General features: G+C 34.4%; 2 protein-coding genes across 9 annotated transcripts in view; one reads left to right on the top strand and one right to left on the bottom strand.

Annotated features, from left to right (window-relative positions):
- Positions 1 to 24,430, bottom strand: part of LOC306650159 (ubiquitin-protein ligase E3A) — a 95,338-nt gene that overhangs the window by 38,314 nt on the left and 32,594 nt on the right. For 3 of the 8 annotated variants that reach the window (XM_079121983.1, XM_079121985.1, XM_079121984.1), the window contains one exon: positions 14,689 to 14,835. The exons of the other annotated variants lie outside the window; for them this stretch is intronic. In XM_079121983.1, coding sequence (XP_078978109.1) covers positions 14,689 to 14,741 — 53 coding nt within the window. In that variant the 5' untranslated portion in view covers positions 14,742 to 14,835. The remainder of the gene's footprint in view (positions 1 to 14,688; positions 14,836 to 24,430) is intronic. 8 annotated transcript variants of the gene reach the window in all.
- LOC306650377 (uncharacterized protein) overlaps positions 1 to 24,430 on the top strand; it is a 215,498-nt gene that overhangs the window by 159,055 nt on the left and 32,013 nt on the right. The window lies entirely within an intron of this gene.

The following is a 24,430-nucleotide window of genomic DNA, read 5'->3' as shown; positions in this document are numbered from 1 at the left end:
TATCCAAACCTAGGAATAAACCTAACCAAGGAAATTAAAAACCTTGACAATGAAAACTATAGACCACTGAAGAAAGAAACTGAAGATTTTAGAAGATGGAAAGACTTCCTACATTCTTGCATAGGCAGAATTAATATTGTCAAAATGGCCATACTACAATGAGCATTATACAGATTCAATGCAATTCCCATGAAAATACTAATGACATTCTTCACAGAAGGGGCGGTGGGGGCTGGATCCTAAAATTCATTTGAAAGCATAGAAGACCCAAAAAAGTGATGCTGGAGGCATCAAAATTATACTACATAACTAGTAACAAAAACAACATGGTACTGCCATCAAAACAGACATGAAGACCAGATAAACAGAACAGCTCATTCTATAAGGCCACAATCACCTTGATACCAAAACCAAACAAGGACACAAGAAAAAAGAGGCTACAGGCCAATACCTTTCACATACAACTTCTGAATAAAAAAAAAGTAGCAAACCAAATCCAACAACACATTAAAACGATTATTCAATATAACTGAGGTTCACCCTAGGATCAAGAATGATCCAATATGTGCACATAAATAATGTGATACACATCATCAACAGAATAAAGGAAAAAAACCATTCCATCATGTCAACAGATACAGAAAAAATTTATTTAAAAAAAAAATCGACTTCTTTTTATGATATAAATTCTCAACCAATTCATTATCCAAGGAATGTACTTCAACACAATAAGGACCATATATGAAAAACCCACTGCTTATCTTCATACTTTACAGTGAAAAGTTCAAAGCTTTTCTTTTACAACCAAGAAAACAAGAATGCCTTCTCACTACTTGTGGTCAACATTGTACTGAAAATCCTTACCAAAGACTTCGAGCTATAGAAATCAAAACAGCACGGTACAGGCATAAAAACGAATACATAGAACAACAGAACTGAAAAAGAAGTCTAGAAGTAAACACACACATCTACAGCCAATAAACTTCAACAAAGATGCTAAGAACATGTATTTGAGAGAGGACACTGTTTATAATAAATGGTATTAAGAAATCAGGATATTCACATAAAGAAGAATGAAACTAGACCTCAATTCTATTATTGTATATAAAATCAACTCAATGAATTAAAGACAACCAAACCATAAAACTAAAAAACTACTCAAAGAAAAACAGGTAAAAACCTTCAAATTGTGGAATGGGGGAGAATTTGGGGGTAAGAACTCAAAAGCACAGAAAACAAAAGCAAACAGACAGATAGGATTACATTAAACTAAATATCTTCTGCATAACAAAGAAAACAAGAGCAACGTGAACAAATGACCTGCATAATGGAGGGAAATATCTGTTGTCAGTATATGTGAAGAGGCTAATATTCAGACATTATAAGGAATTCAAATGAATAAAACAACACCCCAAATATCTTTTTAATGGTCAACAGACCAAAATAGACACCAATAATAGACAAGATAGTCAATACATTTTTTAAAATGCTCAATATCACTAATAATCAGGAAATACAAATCAAAACCACAATGGGATATCACCTCACTACAGTTAGAACCATGACTAACAAAAAGAAAAAAGATGACAAATGCCAGAAAGGATGTGGAAAAAAGGGATCCTTTACATACTGGTGGTGGAAATTAGTACAGGAATTATGGAAAGTATTAAGGCGGTTCCCAAAAATATGAAATAGAACTGCCATGTAATCCATTAATCTCATTCCCAGATATATATGCAAAAGGATTAAAGTCAGAATGTTGAAGAAACATCCCATGTTTATTCCAGGGCTATTCAGAAGAGCTAAGAATATGGAGTTAAACTAAGTTTTAATCTATGAATGAACTGATTAAAAAAATGTGGTAAATATACAAAATAGAGTATTATTCAGCTACAGAAAGAAAGAAATCCTGTCATTTCCGACAACATATATGGAATCATTGTGTGAAGTGAAATAAGCCAGGCACAAAAAAACAAATATCACATGACCTCACTCATATACGAAATATAAAGCTGATCTAGAAATTGAGAATAGAATAGTAGTTCTCAGAGTCTGGTGAAAGTAGAGAGGGAGGAATGGAGGAAGGCTGATCAAAAGGTTAGATAAAATAAATACATTTCAGTGGGGTACTACATTCTAGGGGAACAGTAGATAACGATAAAACAGGGTATACTTTTGAAAGAATTTTGAAAGTTTTCACCACATACAAATATTAAATGTTTGAGGAGATATATATATTTACCTTGATTTGAACATTACACAATGTATACATGTACTGAAAAATCACATACTACCCCATCACTATGTATAATTTTTACATGTTGATTAAAACTTTTAGAAAGATAAAGGTCATTATATAATTATATAAGGTTATCAGTATAAATTCATCAAGAGAAAATAACAATTATAAACATTTATGTAGCAATTATCAGAACATTCAATATATAAAGCAAATATTCCATCTAAAGGGGAGGACAGACCATACTACCATAATGGTTAGGGACGTCCACATGACACTTTCATCCACATACAGATCATGTGCACATAAAATCAACAGGGAAACATCAGACTTAAATTATCCTAAAAAAGATAATTTACACAACATATGATACAACAGTTGCAGAATAAGCATTACTTCTCATCAGTATAAAACATACTAAGACAAGTCTATACATTAGGTCACAAAACAAATCTCAACAAAGGAAAAAAAAATCAAAATACAGTACATATTTCCTCTGGCCACACTGAAATAAAACCAGGTATCAATGACAATAACTGTGGAAATGGTAAAAATACATGTAAATTGAACAACATACTGCAGAATGACCAATGGGTCAATGAAGAAATTAAAAGGGAAAATAAAAAGAACTCTTAAACAAAAATGAAAACACAACATACCCAAATCTATGGAATACAGCAAAATCAGTTCTAAGAGGGGAATTTCTAATAATAAGGGCCTACATCAAAATAAAAGATTTCAAACCTAATGACAATCGATTAAAGGAAAAAAAATTAAGGAAAGCAAAAATAAATGAAGTCAAATCAGTGAAATGAAGAAATAAGGATCAGAACAGAAATAATAAAATGAAGGCAGACAACACAATAAAAAATTAAGGAAACCACAAGCAGGTTTTTCAAATGACAAAATAAAATCAAGAAATTTTCAGCTAGCTTGAGGAAAAAAAAAAAGATGTAACTGAACACATGTTGGCTGAGTGCCTGTCTCCTGTCAGACACTGTGTTAGGCCCTGAGCAGAGAGGAGAATCAGATGTGAACTCTCTATTCTAGATGTTTACAGTCTAATTAGAGAAGATGAGACACAGACCTTAGCAAATATAATTCAGGGTAAAATATAATAAATGCCGGCCTATCATCAGCCATTTGCCTGCCTCTTGCCTCTCCATTGCCTGCCTTACACCTCACCTATCCATCACCCAACGCACGAGGTTCACCTCCCGATCATCGGACAAGAGTCAGCAAACTGATCGCCGACCGCCAATGGAGCACCAGCTGCCTGCTGTTGCCTGGAAGTTCACTGTTACAGTACCTGCAGGTTTGATTATATGTGGCTGCCGCCATTTTGAGACAACAGCCAGGCCCCGAAGGACCTCTGACCCAACTGACTGAGCCCCATCTCCAGGATCCCTCAGCCCGACGGATGAATCCCTGCCTCTGGCGCCCCCACATCAAATGACTGCTCCCTGCCGCCAGGACCCCCAAACAAACTGACAGCGCCGTATCACTGGGACCCCAGACTGACTGATTGCAACTGGCCTCCAGGATCCCACAACCACACCAAACACACCCGACCTCCAGGACGCCTACCTGACCAACCTCGTCCTGCCTCCAGGACCTCCTGCTGACCACGGCTACACCCTGAGCTGCAGCTCCCCATTTGCCAACACATTTCGAAGCCAGAGCGGCCATCTTGGATAATCCTGGAAGCCCTAGCTCAGATCTTCAGGTGGAGCAAAACCCATCTTGAGACGCCTGCTGGAGGCTTGAAGCTCATTGTCAGGTACCTCTCATGCATCAGGTTACTGAACACTGGGAGGTTTCATTACTATATGACTGTTATACTATAGATTTTCTTTTTTCTCCTTATTGAAAAAATTTAAGTTTTTATTTCTTTACTTTTCTTGAACTCTTTTCCTTTTGTTTACCTGTTCTCTCAGAGTCTCTTTCTCCCTTTTTGCATGCTAACATCCAATTTCTTTTGATTACACTCTCACGCTTTCTATTATCTAGAACTTCAGTATATTCTTTTCTTATCCCATTAATAGCCACATTCTACATCCCTCTGCATCCTCTTTGTCCTCCATTTGAAATAGCAGACCTTATTGCAAATCTGTTTGTTTTACTGAAGATAATATTTGAACTCATTCTGTTTATTATGACAATTTTGTTATTGTCCTCATAGGGGCTATTTGGTCTGGGATTGCATAGTGTCTGAATTGGGCACTGCTAATATTGATCCCCCTTAAAGAAAGGGTTTTGGAAACCTATAGGGCCACTATAAGCCTATAGGGGGAAATCTACAATACCCCAGATCTGCATTGCTAGAGGGGAAGATACATAAACAACATGAAAAAACAAGGGAAGAAAATGATCAAACAAATCTAGATTCTATAGTAATAGAATCCAATGACAGTATGTTAGAAGAAATGTCAGAAAAGGACTTCAGATTATACATGATTAACATGATTCACGAAGCAAAGGATGAGATGAGAGAGCAAATGCAGGCAATGAATGATAATGCCAATAAGCTGAAAGAGCACCTGCAGGAAGCAAAAGATCATTTCAACAAAGAGATAGAGATTCTAAAAACAAACAAACAAACAAACGGAATCCTTAAAATGAAGGAAACAATAAACCAAATAAAAAACTCAATGGAAAGCATCACCAAAACACTAGACCACTTGGAAGACAGAACCTCAGGCAATGAAGACAAAATATTTAATCTTGAAAATAAAGTTGCCCAAACAGAGAAGATGGTAAGAAATCATGAACAGAATCTCTAAGAACTATGGGACATCATGAAAAGACCAAATTTAAGAATTATTGGGATTGAGGAAGGCACAGAGATACAAACCAAAGGAATGAACAACCTATTCGATGAAATAATATCAGAAAATTTCCCAAACCTGAAGAATGAAATGGAAAATCAAATACAAGAGGCTTACAGAACACCAAATGCACAAAATCACAACAGATCCACACCAAGGGACATTATAATGAAAATGCCTAACATTCAAAATAAAGATAGGATTTTGAAGGCCATGAGAGAAAAGCATCAGATTACATATAGGGGGAGACCAATACGGATAGCAGTCGACTTCTCAACCCAGACTCTAAAAGCTAGAAGGGCATGGAACAACATATTTCAAGCTCTGAAAGAACATGGTTGCCAACCAAGAATCCTATACCCAGCAAAACTAACCTTCAGATTTGAAGATGAAATAAAATCCTTCCATGATAAACAACGGTTAAAAGAATTTACAAAAAGAAAGCCTGCGCTACAGAATGTTCTCAACAAAATATTCCATGAGGAGGAAATGAAAAACAACAATGTAGGTCAGCAAAAGGAGGAACTACCTTAGAGAAAAACCACTCAAAGGAGAAACCAAGGCAACTTAAAAACCAAAAATAAGCCGAATGACTGGGAATACAATTCATATCTCAATAATAACCCTGAAAGTTAATGGCCTAAACTCATCAATCAAAAGACATACACTGGCAGAATGGATTATAAAGAAAGACCCAACAATATGCTACCTGGAAGAGACTCATCTCATAGAAAAAGACATCCACAGACTAAAGGTGAAAGGATGGGAAAAAACCTACCACGCACATGGACTCAGTAATAGAAGACGCCATTAAAAATCTACCATTCAAGAAAAGCCCAGGACCAGACAGATTCTTAGGCGAGTTCTACAAGACCTTCAAAGAAGAACTCATTCCAATACTTCTCAAAGTATTCCAGGAAATAGAAAAGGAGGGTACCCCACCAAACTCATTTTATGAAGCTAATATCACTCTCACCCAAACCAGGTAAATACACATCAAGGAAAGAAAATTTTAGACCAATATCCTTGATGAATATAGATGCAAAGATCCTTAACAAAATATTGGTAAACTGTATCCAAAAACATATTAAGAAAATTGTGCACCACGATCAAGTGGGGTTAATCTGTGGAATGCAAGGATGGTTTAACATCCGTAAATCAATAAACATAATCCATCATGTCAATACACTTAAGGATAAGAATCATATGGTTATCTCAATTGACGCAGAAAAAGCGTTCGACAAAATACAACACCCCTTCATGCTCAAAACACTACAAAATTAGGGATAGTAGGAACATACCTGAACGTTGTACAGGCTATTTATGCTAAGCCCATGGCCAACATCATTCTTAATGGAGAAAAATTGAAACCATTTCCTTGAAAAACAGGAACAAGACAGGGATGTCCTCTTTCACCACTTCTATTCAACATTGTCCTTGAAACTCTAGCCAGAGCAATTAGGCAGACCAAAGAAATTAAAGGGATGCGAATAGGAAAAGAGGAACTTAAGCTGTCACTATTTGCGGATGACATGATTCTCTATTTAGAGGATCCAAAAACCTCCTCCAGAAAACTTCTAGACCTCATCAATGAATTCAGCAAAATAGCAGGCTATAAAATCAACACGCATAAATCTAAAGCATTTTTATACGCAAGTGATGAAACAGCTGAAAGGGAAATGTGGAAAACAACTCCATTTGCAATAGTCTCAAAAAAAATAAAATAAAATACTTAGGAATCAATCTAACCAAAGAAGTAAAAGATCTCTACAATGAAAAATACAAAACACTGAAGAAAGAAATTAAGGAAGACCTTAGAAGATGGAAAGATCTCCCATGTTCTTGGATAGGAAGAATTAATATTGTCAAAATGGCCATACTACCTAAAGTGCTATACAGATTCAATGCAATTCCAATTAAAATCCCAATGATGTACCTTACAGAAATAGAGCAAGCAATCATGAAATTCATCTGGAAGAATAAGAAACCCAGAATAGCTAAAGCAATCCTTAGCAGGAAGAATGAAGCAAGGGGTATCGCAGAACTTCAACTATACTACAAAGCAATAGTAACAAAAACGGCATGGTATTGGCACCAAAATAGACAGGTAGATCAATGGTACAGAATAGAGGACACAGACACAAACCCAAAAGAATACAATTTTTTCACACTAGACAAAGGTGCCAAAAATATGCAATGGAGAAAGATAGCCTCTTCAACAAATGGTGCTGGGAAAACTGGAAATCCATATGCAACAGAATGAAACTAAACCCCTATCTCTCACCCTGTGCAAAAATCAACTCACAATGGATCAAGGACCTTGAAATCAGACCAGAGACCCTGCTATCTTATAGAAGAAAAAGTAGGTCCAAATCTTCAACTTGCTGGCTTAGGATCAGACTTCTTTAACAGGACTCCCATAGTACAAGAAATAAAAGCAAGAATCAATAACTGGGATAGATTCGAACTAAAAAGCTTTCTCTCAGCAAAGAAAACTATCAGCAATGCGAAGAGAGAGCCTACAGAGTGGGAGAATATCTTTGCTACTCATACTTCAGATAGAGCACTAATTTCCAGAATCTATAAAGAACTCAAAAAACTCTACACCAAGAATACAAATAACCCAATCAACAAATGGGCTAAGGATATGAACAGACACTTCACAGAAGATCTACAAGCCATCAACAAACATGCAAAAATGTTCACCATCTTTAGTAATAAGAGAAATGCAAATCAAAACTACACTAAGATTCCATCTCACCCCAATTAGAATGGTGATTATCAAGAATACAAGCAACAATAGGTGTTGGCGAGGATGTGGGGAGAAAGGTACACTCATACATTGCTGGTGGGGCTGCAAATTAGTGCAGCCACTCTGGAAAGCAGTGTGGAGATTCCTTAGAAAACTTGATAAAATGAGATTTAAACCCAGAGATGCAAGGAAAGCTCAACATATGCAAATCAGCAAATGTGACACAACACATCTGCAGAATGAAGGACAAAAACCATCTCAATACATGAAGAAAAAGCTTCATTAAAATTCAATACCCAAGCCTGGTGCAATGACACATGCCTGTAATCCCAGTCATTTGGACGCTGTGGCAGGAGGTCCAGGAGTTCAAGAATAGACTGGGAAAAAACTGGCAAGACACTGTCTCAAAATAAAATTTAAAAGGACTTGGGATATACTTCAGCAATAGACTGCTTGCTCACCATGTGTGAGGTCCTGGATTATATATTCCAGTACTTGGTGGGGGTGGGGGGAAAAAATCAATATACATTCATGATTAGAAACTCTCAACAAACCAGAATAGAAGGAAAAATAAGTCTTCCAATATAAGCATAAACTAAAAGAATTTATCACTATTTAAGTCAGCACTACAGAAAATACCAAAAGAAGCACTACATGCAGAAGAAATTAAAAACAAACTTCAGAGCCTACAAATGGATCATTTCACAAGAAAGGTAGCTACCGAATGAGAATCAAGAACAAATTTAACTTCAGAAATAAATCAAAATGGCAGATAATAACAAATATCTCTCTATTATAAACTGAATGTAAACTGTCTCAAATGTAATTAAGAGACTACCAGAATGGATTAAAAAACAAGACCCAACTATATGTTGCTTCCTCTCTTACCAAGATAGGTCATATAGACCAAAAAAAAATCAGAATGACTCTCAGACCTAAAAAATATTATAAATCGAATGGACCTAAATAAATACTCCAAAGAATACTCCAAAATTCACTTTCTTCTCAACTGCACATGGAATCATCTCCAAAACACATCATATTTTAGGACACAAAGCAAATCATAGTAAATACAAAAATCAAAAGAAAACAATAAAAATCCTGATATCATTTCAGCCATCTTATCAAATCATACTAGAATGAAAATGGAAATCAAAAGAAAGAAAAAACAGAAATTACATAGAAAATAAATGAGATCAAACAAAACACTTGAACAATGAATGGATAATATATAGGAAATAAAGGGAAAAAGTTTAAAAATTTTTAGACTCAAGGATAATGGAGATAGAACATATTAGAATCTCTGGAACACAAGGTAGTTTTAAGAGGTAAACTTTCAGCTATGAGTATACACATTAAAATATGAATACATAAATCCCAAATAACACAATTATACATTTCAAAGATTTTTGAAAAAAAAAAAATAAGAAAGCATTTCCAAAACCAGTAGAATAAAGGAAATAATTAAGATCAGAGTCAAAATGAGATAGAAAATTAAATCATACAACAGATTAATGAAATGATTCTTTCAAAAGACTGATAAACCCTCAGGCAAATCTCTAAAACAACGAGTAGACCCAAATAAATGCAAAGGAGAATCAGAAATGCAAAGGAGATATTACCATAAACATCTTTGAATTCCAGAAGATCATTAGGACTACTTTGAAAGCTAGAAAATCTAGGAGTGGACTGATTCCTATATACATATGACCTATCAAAATTGAACCAAAAAGATAAACAATACCTGGACATGACAGTAAAAAACAATGAGATTAAAGCAGCATAGATAGTCGTCAAACAAAGAAAACCCCAATTGAATTCTACCAATCCTTTAAAGAAAAAACAATGTCAGTGATTCTCAAATTAGAGGACATGGAAAGGGGTAAACACTTTTAAATCATTATATGAAGATAGTATCAACCTTCTACCAAAACCAGAAAAAGAAACATTAAGGAAAGAGAACTATAGAACAATATCCCTGATGAACACAGATGCAAAAGTCCACAATAAAATAGCAGTAATTCTTCTTCAAAAATGTGTTAAGAAGCTTATACTTCATGATCAAGTTATTTCATTCCAGGGACATAAGGATGGTTCAGCAAAGGCAAAGCAATAAACATACTTTATCACATAAATGGAAGGAAGGACAAAATTCATATGAAAAATCACCTAACTAGTCACAGTTTTTCTAGTTTTTTTTTTTTTTTTTTTTTTTTTAGTTTTTTCACCTAATTAGTATAGAAAAAGCCTTTAACAAAATTCAGCACCAATTCATCTTAGAAGCACTGACGAAATTAAGGGCAGAAGAAACTTAACATTATGAAGGCCATAAATGACAAACCCAAAGTCAGCATCATATTAAATGGGGGAAAACTGAAAGCATTTCCTCTAAAATCAGGAACAAGGAGGTCTTGAAATCTTAGCCACAGCAATTACACAAGAAAGAAATATAAGGTATATAAATAGGGAGGAAAGAATTCAAATTATCACTGTTTACAGATATGATCCTATACCTGAAGATTTCTAAGTTTTGGAAATGAATACAGCAAAGCAGTAGGATATAAAATCATCATGCAAAAATCTTTTATATACAAAATATACAAAATCTTTTATATACAAAATAAAAAGCCTTTTATATACAGCAATAATGAATCTGCTGAAAAAAATCTGAGAAAACTACTTTCACAGCAGCTTCAATAAATTAACGCATGAATGTGTGTATTTTATATATATATATATATATATGAATAAATCTTACAAAAAAGGTGATAGACCTCTACAATAAAAATTAGAGAATACTGAAGAAAGAACAGAACACTATAAGATGGAAATATCTCACATATTCCTGGATAGAGAGTCTTAATATTGTCAAAATGGCCATATCACCAAAGGCAATATACAGACTCAATGTAGTCCCACCAAAACACCAATAACATTCTTAACAGAAGAAAAAAAAAAGTCATAAAATTCATATGAAAGAACCAGAATAGCCAAAACAATTTTGAGCAGTAAGCAATACAGAAGGCATCACAATTCCTATCCTCAAATTATACTGCAGAGCTATAGTAACAAAAACTGTGTGGTATTAACATAAACACACATGTTGATCAGTGTCACAGACTAGAAGACACAGACACAAACCCAGATACAGTCAGCTGATCCTTAACAAAGGTACCAAGAACACTTTGGTGGACATAACATTATGAAGCCTTTAAACACATGGTGCTGGGAAAATTGGATATCCATATACAGAATGAAATCAGGAGCTTTATTTTAATTGCCAAAACTTGGAAACAAGCAAGATGTCCTTCAGTAAGTGAATGTCTGAACTGTAATACAACCAAAAAATAGAATATTATTTAGTACTAAAAAGTCATTGAAGAGTCCTAGAAGAAACTTAAATGAGTGAAAGCAAAAGAAAATTGAAAGGGCTACATAATTTATGATTCCAGGTATGTAACATTCAAAAGATAAACACTAAGGAGACAGGGGGAAAAAAAATCAGTGGCTACCAGGAGTTGTGAAGAGGGATTCATAAACTAAACACGTATTTTTAGGGCAATAAATACACTATGTATAATACTATGATGATGGGTACATGCCATTACACTTTGTGCTAACCCACAGAATGCACATCAAGAACAAATCCTAATGTAAACTACAGACTTTGGGTGAATACTAAGTCAATTTAAGTTCACCCATTTTAACACTCTGGTGGAGAACTGGATAATGGGAAAGTCTATGCAGGAATAGTGGACAGTGGATATGTGAGAAATTTTGCTGTGAACCTAAAACCACTGTTTGAAAAAAAAAAAAAAAAGTCTTAAAAAGAAACAGAATTACTGTATGATCCAATAATCCTACATCTGATTTTATATACATACATATATATACATATATATATATATGAATTTGAAATAGGATCCCGGAAAGATAGCTATACACTCGTATTTATTGTAGCATTATTTATAATAGCTAAGTGGAATGTCTTATCAATAAATGACTGGATAAAGAAAATGTAGAATACACATACAGTGCAATTTTATTCCGCTTTTAAAAAGGAAATTCTGTAATATGCTATAACTTGATGAGGTTTGAAGACATTATGCTATGCCATACACACTAGTCACAAGATGACAAAATACTCCATGAAGTACCTCAAACAAATTTATATGTAGAAAGTAGAATGACATTTGCCAACAGATTAGGGGGAGAGGGAAAAGGAAGTACTTATTCAATGGATATAGTTTCAGTTGCTTTACAAGATGGAAAAGTTCTAGAGATCATTAAAATGCCTACAGAGAGGTATGATGATATAAAGAGGCAATTCAGTAGAGATGAATTCAAAAGATGACTGGGAGGTCAGATACAAAAGGTGAGAAGAATAGAGAAAAATGTGTTAAGAAGGAACTAAAAAAAAATGGTATTACAGGACAAACCTAGAGAGTTCGAGGGAAACCTCATATTCATGATACAAAATTCTAATTTTACCCAACATCAGAGTAAAATTTCATGACATTCCCCCCATAAAAATTCATGTTTCATATTGCCAGAAATTCCCAGGATTCGTAAATCACCAGATAAGAACCAACAGTTAATCATTAAAAGATTTTAAGAATATAAATGTCTAATCAAATTTGCTTTTACAATAATTCCATAGTCAGTTAAGATCAAAATGGACAAAACTGACACCAGCAATCCAGTTAGGCAGTGAATATTAAAGTTGCAGGTCAAGAAGGAAGTACTAGCATAAATGAAGAGGAAGAAAATTACATAAGAAATATTTAAAAGAAAATAGTTTGTAGGATACAGGAGCAGGAATCTAAAGATAATGCCCAGGTTTCTGGTATGTGCAACAGTGTTTAAAGCTGATATACCAACAAAAAGAACATTCATCGAGATTTAATTAACAACCTATGTAGAAGTTATTTCCCCTGCCTACAACACTATGGATCTTAGTTATTCCCAATCAAGCTGGAGGTTTCAGCTTAGATAATCACTTCTAAGATAATTAGGTATTCCTCTTGTATGCTCCCATAGCAACCTATACTTACGCTATCACTATCCTGCATTTTTATATCTTGCAACTGCCTATTTATTAAATGGTAAGCGCTCTAAGCCACATAACCCAGTAATTTATTATTGTGTCCTCAGGAAATTATAGAACCTCACTAAAGATTCTTCAGGTTCTCCTCTGATACTGTTTAGATAGATAATGGTATCAACCCTACCTTTTCCAGTTATATGACCTTGAACAGAAAGAGATGTCAGAATACCTCCCAGTTTCTGGGTTATATTAAGAAGTAGTAGTATACAAAAGAACCTACAAAGTCTCAATCTGTAGAATAAGAGCATGATAACAGAATCCATAGGAGAAAAATCATGACAACAGAGGAACCACCTATATGATTAAGAGATTTCTTTTAGTTCAGGAAATATTTTGAGTTATTATTTGGTCTGTAAGTGCTTATATATATGAAAATATACCTAGAAGTCATGGAGAAACTAAAAGTGTTCACACTGTCTCCATAGTCAACTGGTTAAAAGGTTCAGCTCTCCAATCTAATGAGAAAACGCATAAGTAGCATGGACCACAGTAACTTGCCATATGGCAAATGTTCAAGATGTTGGATGGCATTTCCCCACATTCAACAGCTATGAAAATATAAGTCAGTTTATTAACATATAAACAAATTTTAAAAAATTCTTCCTACATTTCTGCAAGGAAATTGAAAAGGCAGAAACCTTTGTCATAAATTTAGTATCTTAATTCTTTCATGTAATAAATATTATGTACCTATTTATTGTCTCAATTGTCTTCCATTCTAGTGGTAAAGAAGAAAGACAACAACAACAACAAAAAAAAAAACATGAAAGTTTTCAGATGACATTAAATTGTGTGAAGAAAAATAGAGAAAAGTAATGAGGACTACAGAAGCCACAACACGACCATTCTTTGATGAAGTTGGTCAGGGATGGCCTCTATGATATAGCGTCACTGAAACAGAGACCTCTGGAACAAGTAAAGAAGGAAACCATATGAATATCACAGAGAAGGGTCATAGAAAATAGGAACAACTCTTGAGACAAAGACGTGTGGGCCAAGAGCATAAAGCCAGTGTAGACAACAGATGAAAAACAGAAGTACAGAGATCACAGAAGTAAAAAGGAGTCAATAACAGGACTACATAGATTTCTAGGTATTTGAGAGGTCAGAAGACTTTGAAGGGTTTCGAGCATATGTAACATGGTTTAACCCATTTTGTCCCATTATTCCAGAGGTGTAAAACCTATAAAAACTTAAATTAAGCAATATACACACCATCTGTGTTAACCTTGAAATAATATTAAATATTTATTACGTTCACAGAAATGAAAACTTGGGACTTAATGGGTTATGATTTTAAAAAGATCATTATGGGTATTAAGAATGCAATGTAAGGGGCAATACTTTTTTGTGTGTGCAAAAGATGAAGAGCTCTAATCAGGATAAGAGAGGTACAAAAGATAACAAGTGGTTGAAGTACAGATACTGTAAAAGTAGAGCCAAAAGGATTTGTAAATGGTTTGAGTTATGTGAGACAGAGAGAAATCTAAGGTACTTCAAGGGAGTAGGGATGGGGGCAGACTGCTACTGATTGAGAAGGCATACAACTGTAAGAGAAAAAGATTTGAGAGGATGAAAATTAAGGGCTCTATTTAAGTAAAAGATTGCTAAACTTGTTTTTTAGTTGTTAACATTAAGAAGTAGTCATCCAACTGTTGGATAAATAAATCTACTGTTCAAAGGGTAAGTCAGAGTTGGAGATGGAAATATGTTATTTCCATATAAATATAAGTTGTAAGAGTACAGATAATAAATCTCTTACCTGGAGAGAAAGGATAAAGATGGCCTTAGGACTGGTCTGGGGCATTCCAACATTTAGAGTAAACTGAGGATTTATTTAAACAATCTTGCTTTAATGGGCCATAAATCACTTGATACATTTACCCTTGCTCCATTTATAGTAATACACCTGAAAATATAGCCTTAATGTTAGAGATGGGGTATAGGGAGTAATTACCAAATATGAGAAATCTGCAGTTACTAAGAAACTGCTTTGAAATGACTAAGAAATTAAGAAGCCTAAAAACATATAAAAAGACTCAACCACAAGGTACTTATAAAAGTTTAAACATAACTCAGGTAGAATAAACATATGATAAAAAGACCTCAGTTACTGGTACTTCTTCTTTTAGGTTGAACTACAAAAAATAGTATCCAGCTGTTAAAAAATATTTGCTATGCTTTTCTGCCACCAAGGAAATACTAAGAATTCCTTAATAGGCATGGTCTTTTTGTACACATAAATTACTATTTAAAATGTACTCAAAGTGTTCTCTAAGTGTGTACTTAAAACATAATCAAGTTACACCAAAAGCAAATGTATACCCGAGTACCAGAAAAATTTAAAAATCAGCTTTAATATGCAGAATGCTGTCATTTATAAATTACCCTCATTAATTTTTAGGTGAAAGCAAGAATCCCTCATTAGTTATTTTGTAAATTAAGACATACAATATCATGGTGGAACAAAACTGGGCCTACTCACCTTACTAAAGAGCTGCCTGGTTATGGTTTTTACAGGTTTAGGAACTTGAGAAATGGTGGCAGATGTGAAGCTTAGAGCTATTTTATCATGGTACTTATGGCTAGGACCTTATTAGCTCTGCTGAGACATCATGGTAAGTCTAATTTGCTGTTAGCTCCACTTAATCATGGTCAAATTAAAAAGCATGAGAGTTTACTTAACACAATCTGGACTTAATACTAGAGATTATTCAGAAACTTGTAACAAACATCTTATCATGCCTCACAATGTCATCATCCTTGCCAAGTTTCATCTATATTCTCCATTGTTTAATCTTGATTCATTCTCCTAACATTCCACCAAAATCTCTAGAAACCCACTTATACTCTGTCCTTCATCTTCAAAAGCTTTATGTAATGGCTCTTCAACCTATTAAATTTCACTGAAGCCTGGCTCCTTCCCAAAGGCACTTATCCTGCAACACTATTATATGAGATTGAAAATACTCCTAAAACCCCTAAAGTCCACCATTACTCTTCTAATAGTCTTGTTTAAAAAAAAAAAAAAAAAAAAATGCCCCCAAAGAAAACAAAAAACTTCTAACTTGAAACTAACATAAATCTACCTGAATCCTTTATGACTTTCCTCTCTATTCTGCTATTATACAACAGACTAAAGGCTCTATTTTGATGTACACTAAGTCATTAGCAAAGTGATTTCAATGTCAAGGTCTGTGTCTGTTCTATTCCAATACTATTGTCCCTCAAAGTATTTGCCTTAAGTTGAAACACCTTTCTTTACCACCATTTTATTCCACACATGTCAAACACCCAAACTCTGATCATTATCATTTATCCTCATTTGCACTCATACATAATGATTTTTTTGACATAAAGACAACAGACATTTTTAAAATTTTGTATTCATTTATTTTGCTGACAAATGAGAATTGGATATATTTATCACATACACAACATGTTTTGAAATCTGAATACATGGTAGAATGGCTAGAGGCAGCTAATTAACATATGCAATACCTCACATACATAGAATTTTTGTGGTAAGAACACTCAAAATTTATTTTCTGATCAATTTCCAAGAAGGCAATACCTGTTAGTAAGTTGAACTAATATCGATAATTTGCATCCTTTAACATCTATGCAGCCCTTGGTAACAACCATTCTACTCCCTACTTCTATAAGATAAAGTTTTTTACTTTTCCCATAAAACTGACATCATGCAATATTTGTCTTTCTGTGCCTGGCTTATTGCTTAAATAATGACTTGAGTTCCATCCATATTGTTCCCCTATTCCCCCAAAACTGGATTTTATCCTTTAGTATGGCTGAACAGTAGTCCATTTTGCATATACCACATTTTTAATCTATTCATCCACTGATGGATACTCCATTTAACTCTAAATCTTGGTTACTGTGAATAATACAACAAACATGACAGTACACATATCTCTTTTGACATAGTGATTTCATTTCCTTAGAACATGTACTCAACAGTGGACTGCTAAATCTTGGCAGTTCTATTTTTGATTTTTTTGATAAGCCATACTATTTTCCATAATAGCTGTACTAATCTGCATTCCTACTATCTGTATACAGAAGTTCCCTTTTCTCCATGTTCTTACCAACAAGAAAGGTCTTATTATAATAACCATTCTAATAAGTCGTCATCGTGTAGTATGAATTTGCATTTCCTGGATGATTAATGATTTGAGTACTTTTTCATTTATTAGTGGGGCATTTGCTTGTGTTTGTGTGTGTGCACATTTGTGTGTGTGCACACATGCGTGTCATGCCTATCTGGGACATTTTTTACTCTGACTTCGCCCTTGTTTGTGCAGAGCTTTTTTTCAGTTTGGTACATCTCATTTGTCTACTTTTGTTCTTATTGCCTTCTTTTGAATTTATTTAAAAAAAAAAAAAAAACCCTGCTGCCATCAGTGTTCCCTTGTCTTATAGTACTTTAAAAGTTTCAGCTTGTACACTTATGTTTTTAAACCATTTTGAGTTGAATTCTGTATTTGGTAAAATTCAAAGTTCCAATTTTATTCTTCTGAAAGTGGACTGTATTCCCAACACCAACTACTGAACACTCTCATTTCCCCTTTGTATACTTTTATCAAATTTGTCAAGATTCAACTGACAATAAGTGTATGGATTTATTTCTAGGCTTTTTATGGTGTTATATTTGTATATGTGCCTGTTTTTTATATCCTGCTGATCTTGGTACTTTTGGTTTGGTAGTATATTTTCAAGTTAAGTAGTATGATACCTTCAGCTTTGTTATTTTTACTCAGCATTGCTTTGGCTATTCAGTTGCCTTTTGCAGTCCTATATAAACCCCAGGATATTTTTTTCAATTTCTGTTTAACAAGGACATTGACATTTTCTAGGGATCACACTGAATCTTATGAGTACTTCGAGTTGTACGGACATTTTTAACAATATTGATTATTCCAATTCATGAATATGGGCTAACTTTCCTTATTTGAGTCTTCTTCAAGTTCTTGCATCCATGTTTTCTTGTTTTTGGTGTGAACATCTGTCACTTCCTTGGTTAAATTTATTTCTAAATACTTTAATTTTTCTATACCTATTTTAAATTATTTCTTTTTCAGCTAGTGTGTTCATAAGGGTATAGAAACAATGCTGATTTCTGTACCTTGATTTTGAATCCTACAACTTTGCCATATCTGTTTACTAGTTGTAATAATTTTTTGGTGAAATCTTTATAAAGTTTTTATATATAAGATCATGCCATCTGCAAAGTCATTTAAACTTCTTCCTTTCCTATTTGGATACCTTTTATTCATTTCATTTAAATACTCGGACTTGTAGCACAATGCTGTATAGAAATGATGATAGTAAGCACCCTTGCCTGTTCCTTCTTCTTAAAAAAAAAGTTTTCAGCTTTTCACCATTAGTATGACATTAGCAGTGTGTTTGTCACATATGGATTTTACTGTATTAAGGTACATTCCTTGTATACCATATTTGTTGAGTCTTTTTATCATAGAAAGATGTTGAATTTTATTAGATGTTTTGCCTTCACTCTGTTAATGGGATATGTCACATTTATAGATTTTGTTATGTTACACATTTCCTTGCATCCTTAAGATAAATTTGTTATCATGATGAATAGCTCTAATGTGCTATTTAGTTCAGTTTGCTAGTAATTTCTTCACAATCTTTGCATCTACTTCATCAGCGATATTGGTCTGTAATTTCCTCTTTTTGGAGTTCCTATCTAACTTTGTTATCAAATTAATGCTGGCCTCATAATATGAGTTTGGGGATACTCCCTTTCTTCAGTTCTTGAGAAAAGTTAGAGAAAAAAACTGATATAACTTCTGTTCAAATGTTCAATAAATTCAGCAGTGAACCCATCGGGTACTGGGCTTTATCTAACAGAGGATTTTACCACTAACTCTTCACTCATTATTGATCTGTTCAGATTTTCTACTCTTCTTTTTTTTTTTTTTTTTTTTTTTAATCAATAAGCCTTAGTAGACTGTATGTGCTCAAGAATTTATTTTTTCTTCTAGGTTAAAGAAAAAACAAATATATTCTGGGTTAGACAATTTGTTGATGTATAACTGTTCACTGTAGTCTCTTGTGATTCTTTCGGTTTACATGGTATCAGTTGTAATGCCTCCTTTCTGTTTCCGATTTCACTGAGCCACCTTATTCATGATCTATATAAAGGTTTCTCAATATTTTCAAAAAAACAACTTTTTAGTTTTGTGGATCTTTTGTGTTACTCTGTTTCATGTACTTCTACTCTGATCTTATTCTTCCTTACATCAACTGACTTTGGAGTTATTTTTTTCCCAGTTCCTTCAGATGTAAATTAGATCATTCATTTGAGCTACTTTTAATTTTTAATGTAGGCATTTATTGCTGTAAGCTTCCCTCTTTTTTTTTTTTTAAGCTGCGTTCCATGAATTAGAATATGTTGTGTTTCCATTTTTGTTTGTCTAACGGTATTTTTTAGTTTTAATTTTGTCTTTGGCCCACTTGTTGTTCAGACAGTATGATGTTTAATTCCCATGTATGTGAATTTTCCAAAATTCTTGCTATTACTAGTATCCAATGTCATATGACTATGACCATAAAAAGATATCCGACACAATTTCAATCAACAAATTTGACCTATCCTGCATTTTTACGAAGGTATTCTACCACTGTTGTACTGTTACATATCTCTTACGTCTGTTTGGACTAAAGTGTAATTTAATTCTGATGTTCTGTACATTGCACAGAGTGGGGTACTGAATTTTCCAAATATTACTATCACAGTCTATAAGATCTGTTGGGGCTACGAGGATTGTAGATCAGTGTTAAAATGTGTACTTTGCATATGTGAGGCCCTGGGCTCAATTCCCACCATCAGAGGGGGAAAAATACTTATTATTTGCTTTATATATTTAGATACTCTGGTGCTGAGTGCAGAAATATTTATAATTATTATATCATCCTCATGAATCGGTCACTTTACCATAGTAACAACGACCTTTTTCTTGTTTTCACATCTATTGTTACCAATGTAGGTACAGCTACCCCAGCTCTCTTCTGGCTTCCATTCACATGGAATGTCTGACTCTATTTATTCTTTTAATTTATGTGAAGTGACTCTCCTATAGGCAACACATAGCTGATTCTTGTTATATTCTCCATCTAGCCACTGTGTATTTTGACTGGTGAAATTTAATTCATTTACATTCAAGGTAATAACTGGCAGGTATGAGCTACTACTCCAATTTGTTAATTGTTTTCTAGCTGTCCTATAAACCCTTTGTCCCTTTCTTCCTCTTTTATTTTCTTCCTTTTGATTAGATTACTTCCTCTGCTGCTGGGCTTTGACTCCTTATTCTTCATCTTCAGTGTAACTACCATAAGTTTTTGCTTTTATGCTTACCATGAGGCTTACATAATACGTTTATAGTTACAACAGGCTATTTTAACGACTGTGATCGTATTTTTTTTTAAATCACTTTTTCTCTACCATCCCCCACATTTTACATTTTTGATGTCACAATTCATACTACATAGTTCAACAAAGTACTGTACAATTTTTAACAGTTTTGTTTTCATACTAAAAGTGATTTATTAGAAGTAGACTGTGTTTTCATGTTATTAATCAGTATGTTTTTCTTTCAACTTTAAGAATTTCCTGGAATATTTCTCATAAGACAAGTCTGGTGGTAATAAATTCCCTTCATTTTTGTTTTTCTGGTAGAGACTTTTATCCTTCATTTCTGAAGAACAGCTTTACTAGGTGAAGTATTCTTGGCTGGTAGTTGTTTTAATTTTGGTTGTTCTGTTTTCTTTCAGCAAGTTAAATGCACTATCCCATGCTCTCTTGGCTCATAACGGTTTCTGCTCAGAGGTCTGCTCCTAGCCTTACTAGAACTCCCTCAGTTATGAAATATTCTTTTCTCTTCCTGATTCCTGTATCCTCTTTGGCTTTGATTATTCATTCTAAGTTTGTTTATAATATGCCTTAATATTTGTAATGTTGTCTGGACTGAATCTTATTGGAGAGCTTCCCTTGCAAGCTTTCTTCATTCCTTTCCAATCATTTTCCTTTTAAATCTTCTAACTGTATCTTTTCAAATATTTTGTCCTCATACTCAAATTCTTTCTTCTGCTTGTTCAATTCTGCTGCTGATGCTCTTGTATTCATTTTCATTTCATTCACTGCATTTTTCAGCTAAATAATGTGTTTTTAAGAAAATATTTTCAATCTGTTGAATTTCTTATTATGGTTATTGTTTTCCTGATTTCACTAAATTACTTTTCTGTATTTTATTTTTAATTCACTAAGTTTCCTTAAAATAATTACTTTGAATTCTTTGTCAGGCAGCTCTCATAAATCTCTATTTCTTTAGAACTTATTATCAATGCTTTAGTTTTTTTTTTTTTTTAATTTTCATTTTTACAGACTGCATTTTGATTCATTGTACACGAATGGGGTACAACTTTTCATTTCTATGGTTGTGGACGATGTAAATTCACACCATTCATGTAATCACACATGTACATAGGGTAATAATGTCTGTCTCACCAACATCTTTCATACCCCTGCCTCTCCCACCTCTACATAATCTAAAAAGTTCCTCCATTCTTCAACTGGTCTTAATTCACAGTGGCCATGTGTTGATGTCTGCATATTTGAAGAACGAGGGACTTATTCCAGTCTTTCCAGACTGGTTTTGTCTAAAATGTCCTTGGCAAGCCTGCCTATCCACAGGTTGAGCATACCATTTGGTGCAGTCCATGGGAGGACTTGTAGCTAGAGTCCATGAGCAGAGTGGTGGGGTCGCTAAGTCAGCAATTTTGCAGGACTGGAGCCTATACCTGCAAGGCTGAATTCCATGAAGCCTGGATCCACTGTGACAGACCTACTGATGGGGTCCAAGAAACTGGATCTAGACCCTGTATCCACAGGGGCTAACCTGATGCTGAAGTAGGCCTGGAATCTGACTGCAAAAGCCAGTTAAGGGCTAGGATGGGCCTGGCATCTGCATCCACTGGGATAAGCCTAAAGTCTGAGCTCACAGGGATCAGCCTAGAGCCTGGGTCTACAGGGAAGAACCTTACTTATTATGTGGGTAACAAAGTCCACTGGAGTGAGACTATGCTCTGGATCCATTGGAGCCTGGGGTCACAGGGAACAATCTAAAGTTTGGGGTTTGACTGGTTCTGAGGTATGTATGCAGCCAGGGTACAGAGGAGCCAGCTTGGAGGCCAAGTATGTGAGTGCTGGCCTGAAAGAGAGGTACACAGGAGGTAGAGTAGGTCCTGAGACTATAGAGGCTGACCTGGTTCCTGATCCACATGGATGATCATGGAGCCTGAATTCAAGGGGGATGATTAAGCACTGTAGTCTATTAAAAACAGGAAAACAAGGCCTGAACTCCAGGCCTACCGGAGTGTGGCCTACCCAGGGGCCAAGCTGGAGGATAGGATTCTAGGTGCTGGCTTAGCACTGGGCAAGCCTGGACCTGGGGCTACTGGATGCAGTCTAGCACTGTGGAGCACTTGAAGGCTCAGTGTGTTGGTACCAGCCTACAGACTACAACCAAGGACATAGCTCAGCCTTGGGTTTTATTGGGACATGCCAGTACTGGGGTCTACAAAGTCCAGTGCATACTTCCTTCTTCCCCCAAGGAGATTATCTCTCTCCACACTGTGCTGTCCAGGGTTAAGGAAGACTTGACACAAATAATGTAAAACTGTCTTGCCTACCATCAATGCATTTACTCATTTCTATGCCACACTCAGTGCTATAATCTCTCACCTGGTTTCCTCAGCACTTGTGAAGGTATTTTTGTCCATGGATAGTTGTTCAAACAAATGTTTTTAAAGTACAAGGAGTGCTGCAAAATCCTAACCCACCATCACATCTGGACTTCGGAACACAAGGTTCTCTTAAAAGCCATCATAAATAGCATATAAATTCAACTATTCCAATGCTAGTATCATGCCACTATTAGTAGTTATATCCCCTCTACTCTGCTAACACTCAACACGAAATTCCAGGAGTAATCTATCGGAGAAAAAAGTCTTTTTAAGTTCTGAGTGTGACAATGTTTCTAATCTCAAGTCGTTCGATTGATGACTTTCAACAATCTTTAGTTCACTTCTTCACCTATAACCCTCAATAATTTTGTAAATATTCAGTTCTCAAATTCCCTAACTAACCCTGTGTTAAGTATAATGTTCCACAAAACATTGTTAATAAACCATTCCACATTCAATAGAATGACAAATATCAAAAATTAAATAAAAATAAATGCTAGCAAAGAGGTAGAAAAATTGGAACCTCTATTCACTGTTGGTTGGAATCTAAAATGGTGTGGAAACAGAAAAACAGCATGGCAGTCTCCCAAAAAATTAAAAACAGAATTACCATATGATTCAGTAGTTCAAATTCTGGGTATATACTGAAAGCAGGGTCTGAAAAAGTATACCTATGCTCACAGCAACAATATTCACTATCTCTAAAACACAGAAACAATCCAAGTGCCCATTAATGAATAATAATAATAAATGAATAAGCAAATTATGGTATATACATACAATGGGATATTATTCAGCCTAAAAAAGGAAAGAAATTCTGATATGTCCTATAATATGGATGAACCCTGAGAATATTACACAAAGTGCAATAAAATAATCTCACAAAAGACAACTGTATGATTCTACTTATAAGGAGTACGTAGAGTAGCCAAAAATCACAGATAGAAAGTAGAATGGTGGTTGCCAGGGGCAGTAGGAATGGGAAATTACTGTTTAATGGGTACAGGGTTTCATTTTGCAAAGTGAAGAGAATTCTGGTTGTAACTGTCTAACAATGTTAACATTCATAATACCACTGAAATGCACACTTTAAAAAGGTAAAAATGGTAATTTTAAAAAAATTTTTAGTCGTAGAAGGACACAGTAAGTAAAATTTTATTTATTTTCATGCAGTGCTGAGAACTGAAACCAGCACCTCAAACATTCTAGGCAAGCGCTTTACCACTGAGCTACACCCCACGCTGCCCTAAGATGGTAAATTTTATATTCATTTTATTATAGCTACGTGGTTATATAATATATATATATATATATATATATATATATATATATATATTTAACAGAAAACTTACATGGTCACATAAACTTGAGGAACATATTCTATAGTACTTTCTTGGAGAGTCATAGTGTACATTACATATTTAAAAGGATTTCCTCTATTTTCAGTAAAGAAAACCTTGAGGTATTTTGGTTTTGTCTTTTTTTTAAGTTAACAGAAAAGTTACAAGGTCATATAAGTTTGAGAAATACATTTATAGTCCTTTCTTGGAGATTCACAGTATACATAAGCAACTGAAAGGAATTCCTCTATTTTCAGTAAAGAAAACCTTGACTTTCTCAACGTTATCTACATGCACACTTAAAATCACGTTTTCTTTACTTCCTCCTTCAAACTTCTGAATATGGGAGTCTTTTTTTTTTTTAATTCAAAGTCAACT

Source organism: Sciurus vulgaris, assembly GCF_902686455.1.
Source record: "Sciurus vulgaris genome assembly, chromosome: 2".
NCBI classification, from domain to species: domain Eukaryota; kingdom Metazoa; phylum Chordata; class Mammalia; order Rodentia; family Sciuridae; genus Sciurus; species Sciurus vulgaris.
The sequence above is the reverse complement of the archived record's forward strand: the minus strand, read 5'-3'. Positions and strand labels throughout refer to the sequence as shown.